The sequence below is a fragment of the Pongo pygmaeus genome, chromosome 10 (genome assembly GCF_028885625.2).
Source record: "Pongo pygmaeus isolate AG05252 chromosome 10, NHGRI_mPonPyg2-v2.0_pri, whole genome shotgun sequence".
Classification (NCBI taxonomy): domain Eukaryota; kingdom Metazoa; phylum Chordata; class Mammalia; order Primates; family Hominidae; genus Pongo; species Pongo pygmaeus.
Genome location: NC_072383.2, coordinates 48,492,370 through 48,505,604, shown reverse-complemented (window position 1 = coordinate 48,505,604; position 13,235 = coordinate 48,492,370). Strand labels below are relative to the sequence as shown.

General features: G+C 38.4%; 1 protein-coding gene across 1 annotated transcript in view; it reads right to left on the bottom strand.

The window, feature by feature from the left end:
- TMPRSS12 (transmembrane serine protease 12) overlaps window positions 1-13,235 on the bottom strand; it is a 41,157-nt gene that overhangs the window by 20,370 nt on the left and 7,552 nt on the right. The window contains exon 3 of the mRNA XM_054442823.1: window positions 4,946-5,214. Within this exon, the coding sequence (XP_054298798.1) occupies window positions 4,946-5,214 (269 nt within the window). The remainder of the gene's footprint in view (window positions 1-4,945; window positions 5,215-13,235) is intronic.

Here is a 13,235-nt window from a genome sequence, read left to right as displayed (position 1 = left end):
TGTAGATCCATGAAACCACCACAAAAAAACGGGGTATAGAGTTATTCCATCAGGACAAAAATCTCCTTCATGCTGCCTAACCTTCTTAACCCTAGCAACTATTAATCTATTCTCTGTCTGCATAATTTTGTCATTTCATTGGTATATACTTGGAATCATATAGTGTATGACATTTTAAAATTGGCTTCTTTTCACTCAACATAATGCCCTTGTCCATCTAACTTGTTGCATCTATCAATCGTTCATACCTTTTAACTGCTTAGTTCTATTCTATTCTAAGGCTATACTAGTTTATTTAAGCATTCTCCTGTTGAAGGACATTTTGGTTGTTTTTAGTTTTTGGCTTTTAAAATAAAGCTTTCATGAACATCTGTAAGTAGGTTTTTTGCGTGGACATTTGTATTTCTCTGGGATAAATGTCTAGGGGTACAATTGCTGGGTCATATGGTAAGTGTATGTTTGCATGCATGTTTTTAAGAAACAGTATGTCTGTTTTTTGGTGTACACACTTTTAGCATTGCTATGTCTTCTTGGTGGACTGACCCTTTTATTATTATGTAATGTCTCTCACCATCCTTGTAATCTTCTTTGCTCTAAGTCTACTTTATCTGATATTTATATAGCCATTCCTACTTTCTCTTTTTTCCATTCCAGCTTCCTTTCTTGTCTGGATACAGGGTCTTTCTCTGTTACCCAGGCTGGAGTGCAGTGGTGCTATCATAGCTCACCATAACCTCGAACTCCTGGGCTCAAGTGATCCTCCCACATAGCTGGGACTACAGACGTGCACTACCATACCTGGCTAATTTTCTTTTAGCAACGAGGTCTCCCTATGTTGCTCAGGCTGGTCTCGAACTCCTGGCCTCAAGCAATCCTCCCACCTCAGCCCCTCAAAGTGCTAGGATTACAGGTGTAATCCAGCTTTCTTTTGATTAATGTAGCCATGTGTATTTTTCCCTCCTTTTTTTTTTAACCTACCTAGATCACATTTGAAGTATACTATATACATAAGAACAAGGTGGGCGCAGGGGCTCACGCCTGTAGTCCTAGCACTTTGGGAGGCCAAGGTGGGCAGATGACTTGAGGCCAGGAGTTTTGAGACCAGCCTGGCCAACATGGCGAAAGTCCATCTCTACTAAAAATACAAAAATTAACTGGGTGTGGTGGTACACCTCTGTAATCCCAGCTACTCAAGAGGCTGAGACACAAGAATTGTTTGAATCCAGGAGGCAGAAGATGCAGTGAGCTGAGATTGCGTCACCACCTTCCAGCCTGGGTGACAGAGCAAGATTCTGACTTTAAAAAAAAAAAAAAAAAAAAAATTATATGCCGGGTCATGAGTGTGACTCATTTTTAAAGTATAGCCATGGGACAGACTCCAGCTTTATGGGAGTGTCTTCCCTACTTCCCAACTTGGACAAGTTTTATTCTTTAACCATCTCCTTCCAAGGCCCATGAAACCACTGAAATCAATATTAAAAGTTAACATTTTGGCGAATACCCTCAAGATCAAAGTCAACTTCCGTGTTCCAGTTCCCTCTCTAAGTTTCTATTGTCACACCGAGTCCTTAACCTATGTATTCTCCCTCTTTAATAGTTTTCAGTGGGGAGCTTGGTATGTACATGTAAACTATCATGTTGCTGGAGAATTAATTTAATTCTCAGAACAACTCTCTGATGGGTATCATTGCTCTCACTTTAAAGATCATGAAACTGTATGACATTGTGAAAGATGATATATTAGGCCAGGTGCACCTGGCTCACGCCTGTAATCACAGCACTTTGGGAGGCCGAGGCAGGTGGATCACGAGGTCAGGAGATCGAGACCATCCTGGCCAACATGGTGAAACCCCGTCTCTACTAAAATACAAAAAATTAGCCGAGTGTGGTGGCACATGCCTGTAGTCCCAGCTACTGGGGAGGCTGAGGCAGGGGAATCACTTGAACCCAGGAGGCGAAGGTTGCAGTGAGCCGAGATTGCGCCACTGCACTCCAGCCTGGAGACCCAGCAAGACTCCCTCTCAGAAAAAAAAAAAAAAAAAAAAATATATATATATATATATATATAAATAATATAGCGGAAATACATGAGATTTGCAACAGGCAGAACTGGGCTTGAATTCTGACTTTATCATTTAGTTACTTTATTAGTTTAAGCAACTTATTTTATTAGTTTTTTATTATTTAATAGTTTTTTAATTAGTTATTGTTTTAATTAGTTATTTTTAATTAATTATTAGTTTTTTAATTAGTTATTTTATTAGTTTAAGCAACTTATTTAACCTCTTTAAGCTTTATTTTACTCATTCATTTTATAGTATTTTCTGTAGTGTTGCTGGGGGTATTAAATGAGATAATGCATTGCAATGCTTAGCATTTTATTAAGTACCTGGCCCTAAACAAATGGTAATTGCTTCTATTATTATTCTAATTATTATTAAAGAGTCAATAACATGCCCATGGTCATTCAGCTAGCACAGAGCGGCAGGCTGGGATTCAGAATTAAGTCTGTGAATCTAAAGCCCATGTTCCTTTCCCTACACCATATTGCTTTCCTTATCTTCCTTAAAAAGTATTCACAGATGGGGAAAAAAAGAAAAATAATAATTCACAGGTCTTTCGTACATTTATCTACATCCTAGCTAAATAATCCACAAATATTTAAATGGCTAGGGCCTGTGGGGAATAGGAAGAAAAAAGGAATCTTAGTACTTAACCTCATATATTCCTAACAGGACTATGATTCCCTCAAGAGCAGTTTAATGTAGTTATTAAATATTCAGGCTTTAGAATAAAAGAGACTTGGATTTGAGTTCCAGCTTCTTAACCTCTAAGATTCTCAATTACTGGTCTGTTAAATGGGGTAAAAATAACATTAACTCCGTTTTAGGAATATTGGGGGCATAAAATAAAGTAGTATATTTAAAACAGGACCCAGGACAGGAATGGTGCTTATGCCTATAAACCCAGCTACTCAGGAGACTGAAGCGGCTAGATTGCTTGAGGCCAGGAGTTTGAGACCAGCCTGGGCAACACAGCAAGACCGTCTCTTAAAAACAAACAAACAGAAGCTGGGCACAATGGCTCATACCTGTAATCTCAGCACTTTGGGAGGCTGAAGCAGGAGGATTTCTTAAGACTAGGAGTTCAAGACCAGTCTAGGAAACATGGCAAGACCCTGTCTCTACAAAAAAATGAAAAAATTAGCTGGGCATGGTGGCACTTACCTGTAGTCCCAGCTACTTGGGAGGCTGAGGCAGGAGGATTACTTGAGACCAGGAGGTAAAGATTACAGTGAGCCATGATTGTGTCACTGCATTCCAGCTTGGGTGACGCAGCGAGACCATGTCTCTTAAAAAAACAAAACAAAACAAAACATACATCTATACATACATAATACGTTTTAAAAAGCTGGGTGTGGTGGCACATGCCTGTAGTCCCAGCTATTGGAGAGGCTGAAGCAGGAGGATTGCTTGAGCCCAGGAGTTTGAGGCTGCAGTGAGCTATAATTACACCACTGCACTCCAGCCTGAGTGACAGAGTGAGACCCCCATCTCTAAAAAAAAGTGTTTTAAATAACAACAAGAACAAAAACAGGGCCTGAAACATGGTAAATGCTCCCAAATGGTGGTAGCTCTTATTACCAAAGACAAAGAGACTGTGTCGTCTATGTTTTTATTCCTCCCATTAGTTGGGTCAGTTAACATTTAGTGCCCCTATGTACACTAAAAAAATATATCGCAATCATCTTGCCTGATACTAAACAAGGCATTAAATTAAAAGGAAACTAAATATGATTCTTCATAGCCAGAAGCTTATTACTTAAAATAGAGAATTCTGCTGCAAAGCTGGCTTCATCATCTGTGAGTTCAAACTACAGAAACACTTGGAACTATCATTCTATCTTAACGTTGAAGTATCTTGGCATGTACAATCAGAGAAAGTCTCTATTTCTGCTTTGGAAGAGAATTTTCTCTCCTATCCCACAAGGAAAAACAGACCCCTCAAAAAGTTGTTTTCAGTGTTTTATAAGAACCTATAATACTTTTCAATCTCATGGCATAAAGTGATAAAAAATACACAGAGTGAAACACAGTCAGGCATCACTTAATGATGGAGAACATTCTGAGAAATACATTATTAGGCAATTTTGTTGTTGTGCAACCATGATAGAGTGCACTTACATAAACCTAGGTGGTACAGTCTGCTGCATACCTAGGGTATATGGCATAGCCTGTTACTCCTAGGCTACATACCTGTTCTGCTGTACTAAGTATTGTAGACAGCTGTGATACAGTAGTAAGCATTTGTATATCTAAACACAGAAAAGGTACAGTAGTCCAGGCTTAGTGGCTCATGCCTGTATGTAATCCCAACACTTTGGGAGGCTGAGGTGGGTGGATCACAGGAGGCCAGGAGTTCGAGACCAGCCTGGCCAACATGGTGAAACCATGTCTTTACTAAAAATACAAAAATTAGCTGAATGTCAGGTGCGGTGGCTCATGCCTGTAATCCCAGCACTTTGGGAGGCCGAGGTGGGTGGATCACCTGAGGCTGGGAGTTCAAGACCAGCCTGACCAACATGGAGAAACCCCGTCTCTACTAAAAATACAAAAATTAGCAGGGCATGGTGGCGCATGCCTGTAATCCCAGCTACTTGGGAGGCTGAGGCAGGAGAATCACTTGAACTTGGGAGGTGGATGCTGCAGTGAGCCGAGATTGTGCCACTGCACTCCATCCTGGGCAACAGAGTGAGACTCTGTCTGGAAAGAAAAAAAAGGTACAGTAAAAATACGGAAAAATAATCTTATAGACCACCATCGTGTGTGTGGTCTGTCATTAACCTAAATGTCATTATGTGGCACATGAATGTATATAAAAGGTTTGACCTTCCTCTGCCCATAATCAGGAAAATGTGTATCAGTAAAATTCAGACCATAATTACCTTCTTCTTTTGTTCTTCCCCAGCCACTTATAAAACACTTTGTGTTTCCGTCCAGGATTTGGAAAACATCAAAAGGTAGGCAAATAGGCTGAATATAGTCATTATACCTCACTGCTTTTTTTAAGTGAAAAAGTGCAATATCATTTACATAAGATTCCAAAATGAAGTTTGGATGAATAATGATTGCTTTAATTTTTATCTTCTTGGTATGAGGATGGCGTCCATGTATATTATTAGTTCCAATCACAGCTGTCCACATTAAAGGATCGCTGAAAGAAAGTAAACATTCTTATTATAAACATCTTTATTTAACTAAGTACATATTCTTAATCTCCCACTAGTTTTCTTCATATGTTAGATTAATAATAAAAAACTTTAATTCCAGTTTCATGTGACATAAAATATCAAATAACACAAATATCATGATCTAGGGAAGGAGAAAAAGACCAATGGGACAGAAAATCCAGAAACATTCAAGTACATGAGAATTTAATATGTTATTAAGGCAGCATTTTGTACCAATGGACAAAAGAATGAATTATTCAATATGTGGTATTGGGGCAACTAGCTGTTTGAAAAGAGAAATAAAACTAGATCTCTGAAATAACACTAAACACCAAAATAAACTCCAAATGGATTAAATATTTAAATGTATAAATCTATTTAGTAAAGAGTTCCCATCTTTTAGAGATACCCAAAGTGATATGTCTGAGTTTTGCTTCAAAATAATTGGAGGGAGAATGGTGAGGGTATAGGTGAAACAAGATCAGCTATCAGTTGATAATGGGAAGCTAGGTGATGGGTACATGGGAGTTCGCTAAAATATTCCCTCTACTTTTATAATTTTTTTGAAACTTACTGGAATGAAACATTTGGATATTAACTTAGCATGTGAATTAAAAAACTAAACCAGGGCCGGGTGCGGTGGCTCACGCCTGTAATCCCAGCACTTTGGGAGGCCAAGGCGGGCAGATCACGAGGTCAGGAGATCGAGACCATCCTGGCTAACATGGTGAAACCTTGTCTCTACTAAAAATACAAAACAAACAAACAAAAAAATTAGCCGGGTGTGGTGGCGGATGCCTGTAGTTCCAGCTACTCGGGAGGCTGAGGCAGGAGAATGGCATGAACCTGGGAGGCGGAGCTTGCAGTGAGCCGAGATCGTGCCACTGCACTCCAGCCTGGGCGACAGAGCAAGACTCTGTCTCAAAAACAAAAAACAAACAACAACAACAACAAAAAAACTAAACCAGAAAAAAATACAGATGAATATATAACATTGACACAAGAAAGGATCTGATAAAGCATGACACTAAAGGTAAAAACAAGAAGCAACTAATCGATCTTGGCCATCTTAAAAAAGCAAGCAAGCAAGCAAGCAAAAAACTAAACCCCAAACAAGTGAAACAATCGACAATTAAAACCATGAGAGGTTAACAGTAGTTAACTTCTGGAATCGAATTAGGAAGGAGGAACTTTCACTTTATACACTGTTACTTACAGATAACTTTTCATCCTTCAAATTGGCAATGTTTATGTGAGTGCACGCATATGTGTGTGTGTGTTCGATGATAACACGGTGCAGACAAGAGTTAGAGGAACAAGGGTACTCTTATTCATGGCAGAAAGTGTAAATAGATGGGCAATTTGGCAACATGTATCAATAGCCTAAAAAAGCTGCATTTGCATTTGACTCTGCAATTCTGCTTCCTAGAATTTATCCCAAGGAAATAAAAGATGAACACAAAAATTTAGCTATAAAAATATTTACCAAAGAAATTTGGGCATATCTGCAAAGTGGAATACAGGAGCAAAATACATATGTTGACAAGGAAAAATGCTTATGTTATATAATTTAATGTAAAAGGCTATTTCACAGTTTAGCTATATAAGCCTGTTATATAAAATAATTTGCATATATGGCTAGAAAAATCTAGAAGACCATGTAAAAAAAAATTAACAGCTATTATTTCTAGGAAGTGTAATAAATGATTCTTATTTTTTCTCATTTCTGTTTTCTCATTTTCTTACATTAAATATGTTCTAGGCCGGGCATGGTGGCTCATGCCTGCAATCCCAACACTTTGGGAGGCCGACACAGGCAGATTGCTTGAGCCCAGGAGTTTGAGCCCACCCTGGGCAACATGGCAAAACCCTGTCTCTATAAAAAAAATACAAAAATTAGCCGGATGTGGTGGCACGTGCCTGTAGTCCCACCTACTTGAGAGGCTAAGGTGGGAGGATTGCTTGAGCCCAGGAGGTTAAGGCTGCAGTGAGCCGTGACTATGCCACTGCACTCAAGCCTGAGCAACAGAGTGAGACCCTGTCTCAAAAACAAGCAAGCAACAACAACAAAAAAAAACCACAAAAATGTTCTACTTATTTTTTATTTTTTTTAATATAAAACTGCACATACACTTATCATTTGACAAGGTAGTCTCACTCTTGGGTATTTACAGAAGTGAAATGAAAACCTAGATTCACACAAATGTTTATAGTGGTTTTATTCATAATTGACCAAATTGGAAACAAATATCCTTCAAGTAGTAGATGGATTAACAAACAGTGGTACATTCATATGTATTTGGCCATCCTTGCTTTGTTATAAAGAAATACTTGAGACTGGGTAATTTATAAAGAAAAGAGGTTTAATTGGCTCACAGTTCTGCAGGCTGCACAGGAACCATGGTGCTGGCATTGCTTGTGGTGAGGGCTTCAGGGAACTTACAATCATGAGGTAAGGGGAAAGGGGAACAGGAGTATCGCATGATGAGAAGGAGTAAGATAGCAAGTGGGGAGGTGCCAAACACTTTTATTTATATCTTTTCCCTAACTTTTATTTTAGGTTCGGGGGTACATGTGCTGGTTTGTTACATGGGTAAACTGTGTGTGGCAGGGTTTTGGTGTACAAATTATTTCACCACCCATGTAATGAGCATAGTACCCAATAGGTAGTTTTTCAATCCACTTCTCCACCCTCAAGTAGGCCTCAGTGTCTGTTATTCCCTTCTTCATGTCCATGTGTACTCAATGTTTGGCTCCCACTTATGAGAGAACAACATGTAATATTTGGTTTTCTCTTCCTGTATTAATTTACTTAGGGTAATGGCCTCTAGCTCCAGCCATGTTGCTACAAAGGAGATGATTTCATTCTTTTTCATGACTGCGTAGTATTCCATGGTGTATATGTACCACATTTTCTTTATCCAGTCCATCTTTGATGAGCATCTAGGTTGATTCCACGTCTTTGCTATTGTAAATAGCACTGCAATAAACATATGCATGCATGTGTCTTTATGGTAGAATTATTTATATTTCTTTAGGTGTATATCTAGTAATGGGATTGGTGGGTCAAACAATAGCTCTGTTTTAAGTTATCTGAGAAATCTCCGTACTGGTTTCCACGGGGACTGAACTAATTTCCATCCCCAACAGCAGTGTATAAGCATTTGCTTTCTCCATAGCCTTGCTAGCATCTGTTATTTTTTCACTTTTTAAGAATAGCCATTCTGACTGGTGTGGGATAGTATCTCATTGTGGTTTTGATTTGCATTTCTCTGATGATTAGTGATGTTGAGCATTTTTTCATATGTTTCTTGGCCATATGTATGTCTTTTGAGAAGTGTCTGTTCATGTCCTTTGCTCATTTTAAAATGGGGTTGTCTGGTTTTTGCTTGCTAATTTAAGTTCCTTATAGATCCTAGATATTAGACCTTTATTGAATACATAGTTTATAAATATTCTGTAGGTTGTCTGTTTACTCTGTTGATAGTTTCTTTTACTGTGCAGAAGCTCTTTAGTTTTATTAGGTCCCACTTGTCAATTTTTGTTTTTGTTGCAATTGCTTTTGGAGTCTTTGTCATGATGTCCTTGCCAGCAGCTTTGTTTCTGGGTTCTCTAACCTGTTCCATTGGTCTATGTGTCTGTTTTGGTACCAGTACTGTGCTGTTTTAGTTACTGTAGCCTTCTAGTACAGTTTGAAGTCATGTAGTATAATGCCTCCAGCGTTGTTCTTTATGCTTAGGATTCCTTTGTCTATTTGGGCTCTCTTTTGGTTCCACATAAATTTTAGAATAGTTTTTAAAATTCTGTGTAAAATGTTGTTGGTAATTTGATTGGAATAGTGTTGAATCTGTAAGTTGCTTTGGACAGTATGGCCATTTTAACAATAATGATTCTTCCTATCCATGAGCATGGAATGTTTCTCCATTTGTTTTTGTCATCTATGATTTCTTTCAGAAGTGTTTTACAATTCTTTTTGTAGAGAGCTTTCACATCCCTGGTTAGATGTATCCTTGGATATTTTATTCGTTTTTTGGCTATTGAGAATGGGATTGCATTCTTGATTTGACTGTCAGCTTGGACTTCATTGGTGTGTAGAAATGCTGCTGCTTTTTGTACATTGATTTTTTTATCCTGAAGTTTTGCTGAAGTTGTTTATCAAATCTGGGAGCCTTTGGCCAGAGACTATAGGGTTTTCTAGGTATAGAATCGTATTGTCTACAAACAGAGATAGTTTGACTTCCTCTCTTCCTATTTGGATGCCTTTTATTTCTCTTGCCTGGTTGCTCTGGCTAGGACTTCCAGTACTATGTTGAATAAGAGTGGTGATAGTGGGCATCCTTGTCTTGTTCCAGTTCTCAAGGGCATTTCCAGCTTTTGCCTGTTCAGTATGATATTGGCTGTGGGTTTGTCATAGATGGCTCTTATTATTTTAAGGTATGTTCCTTCAATGCCTAGTTTGTTGAGGGTTTTTAACATGAAGAGATGTTGAATTTTATCAAAAGCCTTTTCTGTATCTATTGAGATGATGTGGTTTTTGTTTTTAGTTTGTTTAGTTCTGTTTTAGTCCGGCATATGTTGAACCAACTTTGCATCCCAGGAATAAAGCCTACTTGATCATGGTGGATTAGTTTTTGATGTGCTGCTGGATTCAATTTGCCAGTATTTTGTTGAGTATTTCTGCATCTGTGTTTATGAGGAATATTGGCCTGAAGTTCTCCTTTAGATTGTGTCTCTGGCAGGTTTCAGTTATCAAAATGATGCTGGCTTTGTAGAATGAATTAGGGAGGAGTCCCTCCTTCTCAATTTTTTTGGAATAGTTTTAGTAGGACTGGTACCACCTCTTTTATACACCTGGTAGAATTTGACTGTGAATCCTTCTGGTCCAGGACTTTTTCCGATTGGTAGGTTTTTTTTATTACTGATTTAGTGTTGGAACTTGTTATTGGTCTGTTCAGGGTTCCAGTTTCTTCCTGGTTCTACTTTTTGAGGTTGTATGTTCCAGGAATTTATCCACTAGGTTTTCTAGTTTGTGTACATTCAGATGTTCGTAATAGTCTCTGAAGGTATTTTATATTTCTGTGGGGTTGGTGGTACTGTCCCCTTTGTCATTTCTGATTTTATATATTTGGATCTTCTCTCTCCTTCTCTCTCTCTCTTTTTTTTTTTTTTTTTTTTTTGGTTAGTCTAGCTAGTGATCTATCAATCTTACTTATTCTTTCAAAAAACTTGGTTTCGTTGATCTTTTGTATTTTTTTTGTGTCACAATTTCATTCAATTCAGCTGTGATTTTGGTTAATTCTTTTCTTCTGCTAGCTTTGGGGTTGGTTTGTTCATTTTTCTCATTCCTCTAGGTATGATGTTAGGTTGTTAGTTTGAGATCTTTCTAATTTTGGTGTGGGCATTTAGCACCATAAACTTTCCTCTTAACATTGCTTTAGCTGTTTGCCAGAGATTCTGGTATGTTGTATCCTTGTTTTTGTTAGTTTCAAAAAATTTCTTGATTTCTACCTTAATTTCAGCATTTACCTGAAAATCATTCAAGAGAAGATTGTTTAATTTCCATGCAATTATATGGTTTTAAGAGATGGTGGCATTGATTTCTATTTTTATCATGTTGTGATCCGAGAGTGTGGATGGTATGATTTTGGGTTTTAAAAATTTGTTAAGAATTGTCTTATGGCTGAGTGTGTGGTCTATTTTAGAGTATGTGTTATGTGTAGGTTTAAAAAAATGTATATTCTGTTGTTTTTGGGTGGAGTGTCTGTAGATAGCTGTTAGGTCCATTTTGTCAAGCGTCAAGTTTAGATCCCAAATATCTTTGTAAGTGTTCTGCCTCAGTGATCTGTCTAACACTGTCAGTGGGGTGTTAAAGTCTCCCACTATTATTATATGGTTATCTAAGTCTCTTCATAGGTCTCCAATAACTTGTTTTATGAATCTAGGTCCTCCAGTGTTAGGATAGGTAAGTCTTCTTGTTGAATTGAACGCTTTATCATTATGTAATGCTCTTTTTTGTCCTTTTGGGTCATTTTGGTTTAAAATCTATTTTGTCAGACTGGGTGTGGTGGCTCATGCCTGTAATTCCGGCACTTTGGAAGGCCAAGGTGGTTCATGAAGTCAGGAGTTCAAGACGAACCTGATCAAGGTGGTGAAACCCCGTCTCTACTAAAAATACAAAAATTAGCCAGGCGTGGTGGCAGGTGCCTATAATCCCAGCTACTTGGGAGGCTGATGCAGGAGAATTGCTTGAACCTGGGCGGCAGAGGTTGCAGTGAGCCAAGACTGTGCCACTGCACTCCAGCCTGGGCGATAGAGTAAGACTCCATCTCAAAAAAATAAATAAGTAAAGTCTATTTTGTCTAAAATAAGAATAGCAACCCCTGCTCTTTTTTGTTTTCCATTCACTTGATAGATTTTGCTCCATCCCTTTACTTTGAGCATATGGATATCATTGCATGTGAGATGTGTCTCTCTTAAAGACAATGTACAGTTGGGTCTTGTTTTTTATCCAACTTGCCACTCTGTGCCTTTTAAATGGGGTGTTTAACCTTTTTACATTAAAAGTTAATATTGATATGTGCAGATTTGACATTGTCATTGTGTTGTTAGCTTGTTTATGTAAACTTGATTGTGTAGTTGCTTTATAGTGTCAATGGTCTATGTATTTAAGTGTGTTTTTGTGGTGGCTGGTAACGGTCTTTCATTTCCATGTTTAGTACTCACTTAAGGATCTCTTGTAAGGCAGGTCTGGTGGTAATTAATTCCCTTAGCATTTGCTTGTCTGAAAAGGATCTTATTTCTCCTTCACTTACAAAGCTTAGTTTGGCTGGATATGAAATTCTTGGTTGGAATTTATTTTCTTTAAGGATGCTAAACATAAACTGCCCCAATCTTTTCTGGTTTGTAGAGTTTCTGCTGAAAGGTCTGCTGTTAGCCTGATGGGGATTCCTGTCGTAAGCGACCTGCCCTTTCTCTCTAGTTGCCTTTAATATTTTTTCTTTTACATTAACCTTGGAGAATCTGATGACTATATGTCTTGGAGATGGTATTCTTGTATAATATCTCACAGGGCTTCTCTGAATTTCTTGAATTTGAATGTCAACCTCTCCAGCAAGGTTGCAGAAATTTTTATGGACAATATCCTCAAATAGGTTTTCCAAGTTGCTTGCTCTCTGTCCCTCTTTCAGGGATGTCAATGAGTTGTAGGTTTAGTCTCTTTACATAATCCCATATTTCTTGGAAGTTTTGTTCATTCTTTTTTCTTTATTTCTGTCTGAGTTGATTTGAAGAACTAGTCTTCGAGCTCTGAGATTCTTTTCTCAGCTTGGCCTGTTCTGCTGTTAATACTTCCAGTTGTATTATTAAATTCTTGTGAGTTCTTTTTTTTAGCTCTATAGATCAGTTTGGTTCTTTCTTAAAATGGCTGTTTCATCTTTCAGCTCTTGTATTATTTTACTGGACTTCTTAGATTCCTTAGATTGGGTTTCAGATTTCTCTGGAATCTCATTTATCTTCCTTGCCATCCAGATTCTGAATTCTGTGTCTCTCATTCCAGCCATTTCAGTCTGGTTAAGAACCATCGCTTGGGAGCTATTGTGGTCATTTGGAGATAAGAAGAAACTCTGGCTTTTTGGGTTGCCAGGGTTCTTGTGCTGGTTCTTTCTCATCTGTGTGGACTGTTATTCCTTTAATCTTTGAAGTTGCTGTCCTTTGGATGGGGCTTTTTGCTCTTATATTCTTTGATGCCCTTGAGGGTTTGACTGTGTTATAAGTTGGGTTTAGTCAACTGGCATCATTTCTAAGTGTTTTTAGGGGGACAAGACTCAGCTCAGCATTCCTGGGCTGTAAGCTCTAATCCTGGGGGACTGGGACAGGCTCATGGCTTTGTACTCTGGCCTCTCATGGTCGGGCACCTGCTGCACTGGAAGACCTGAGGTGTTCCTGGTCCACTGGCAACAAGGCTGCAATGAGGGATGCTGGCAAAAGCATTTTTTCCGGGCAGTGG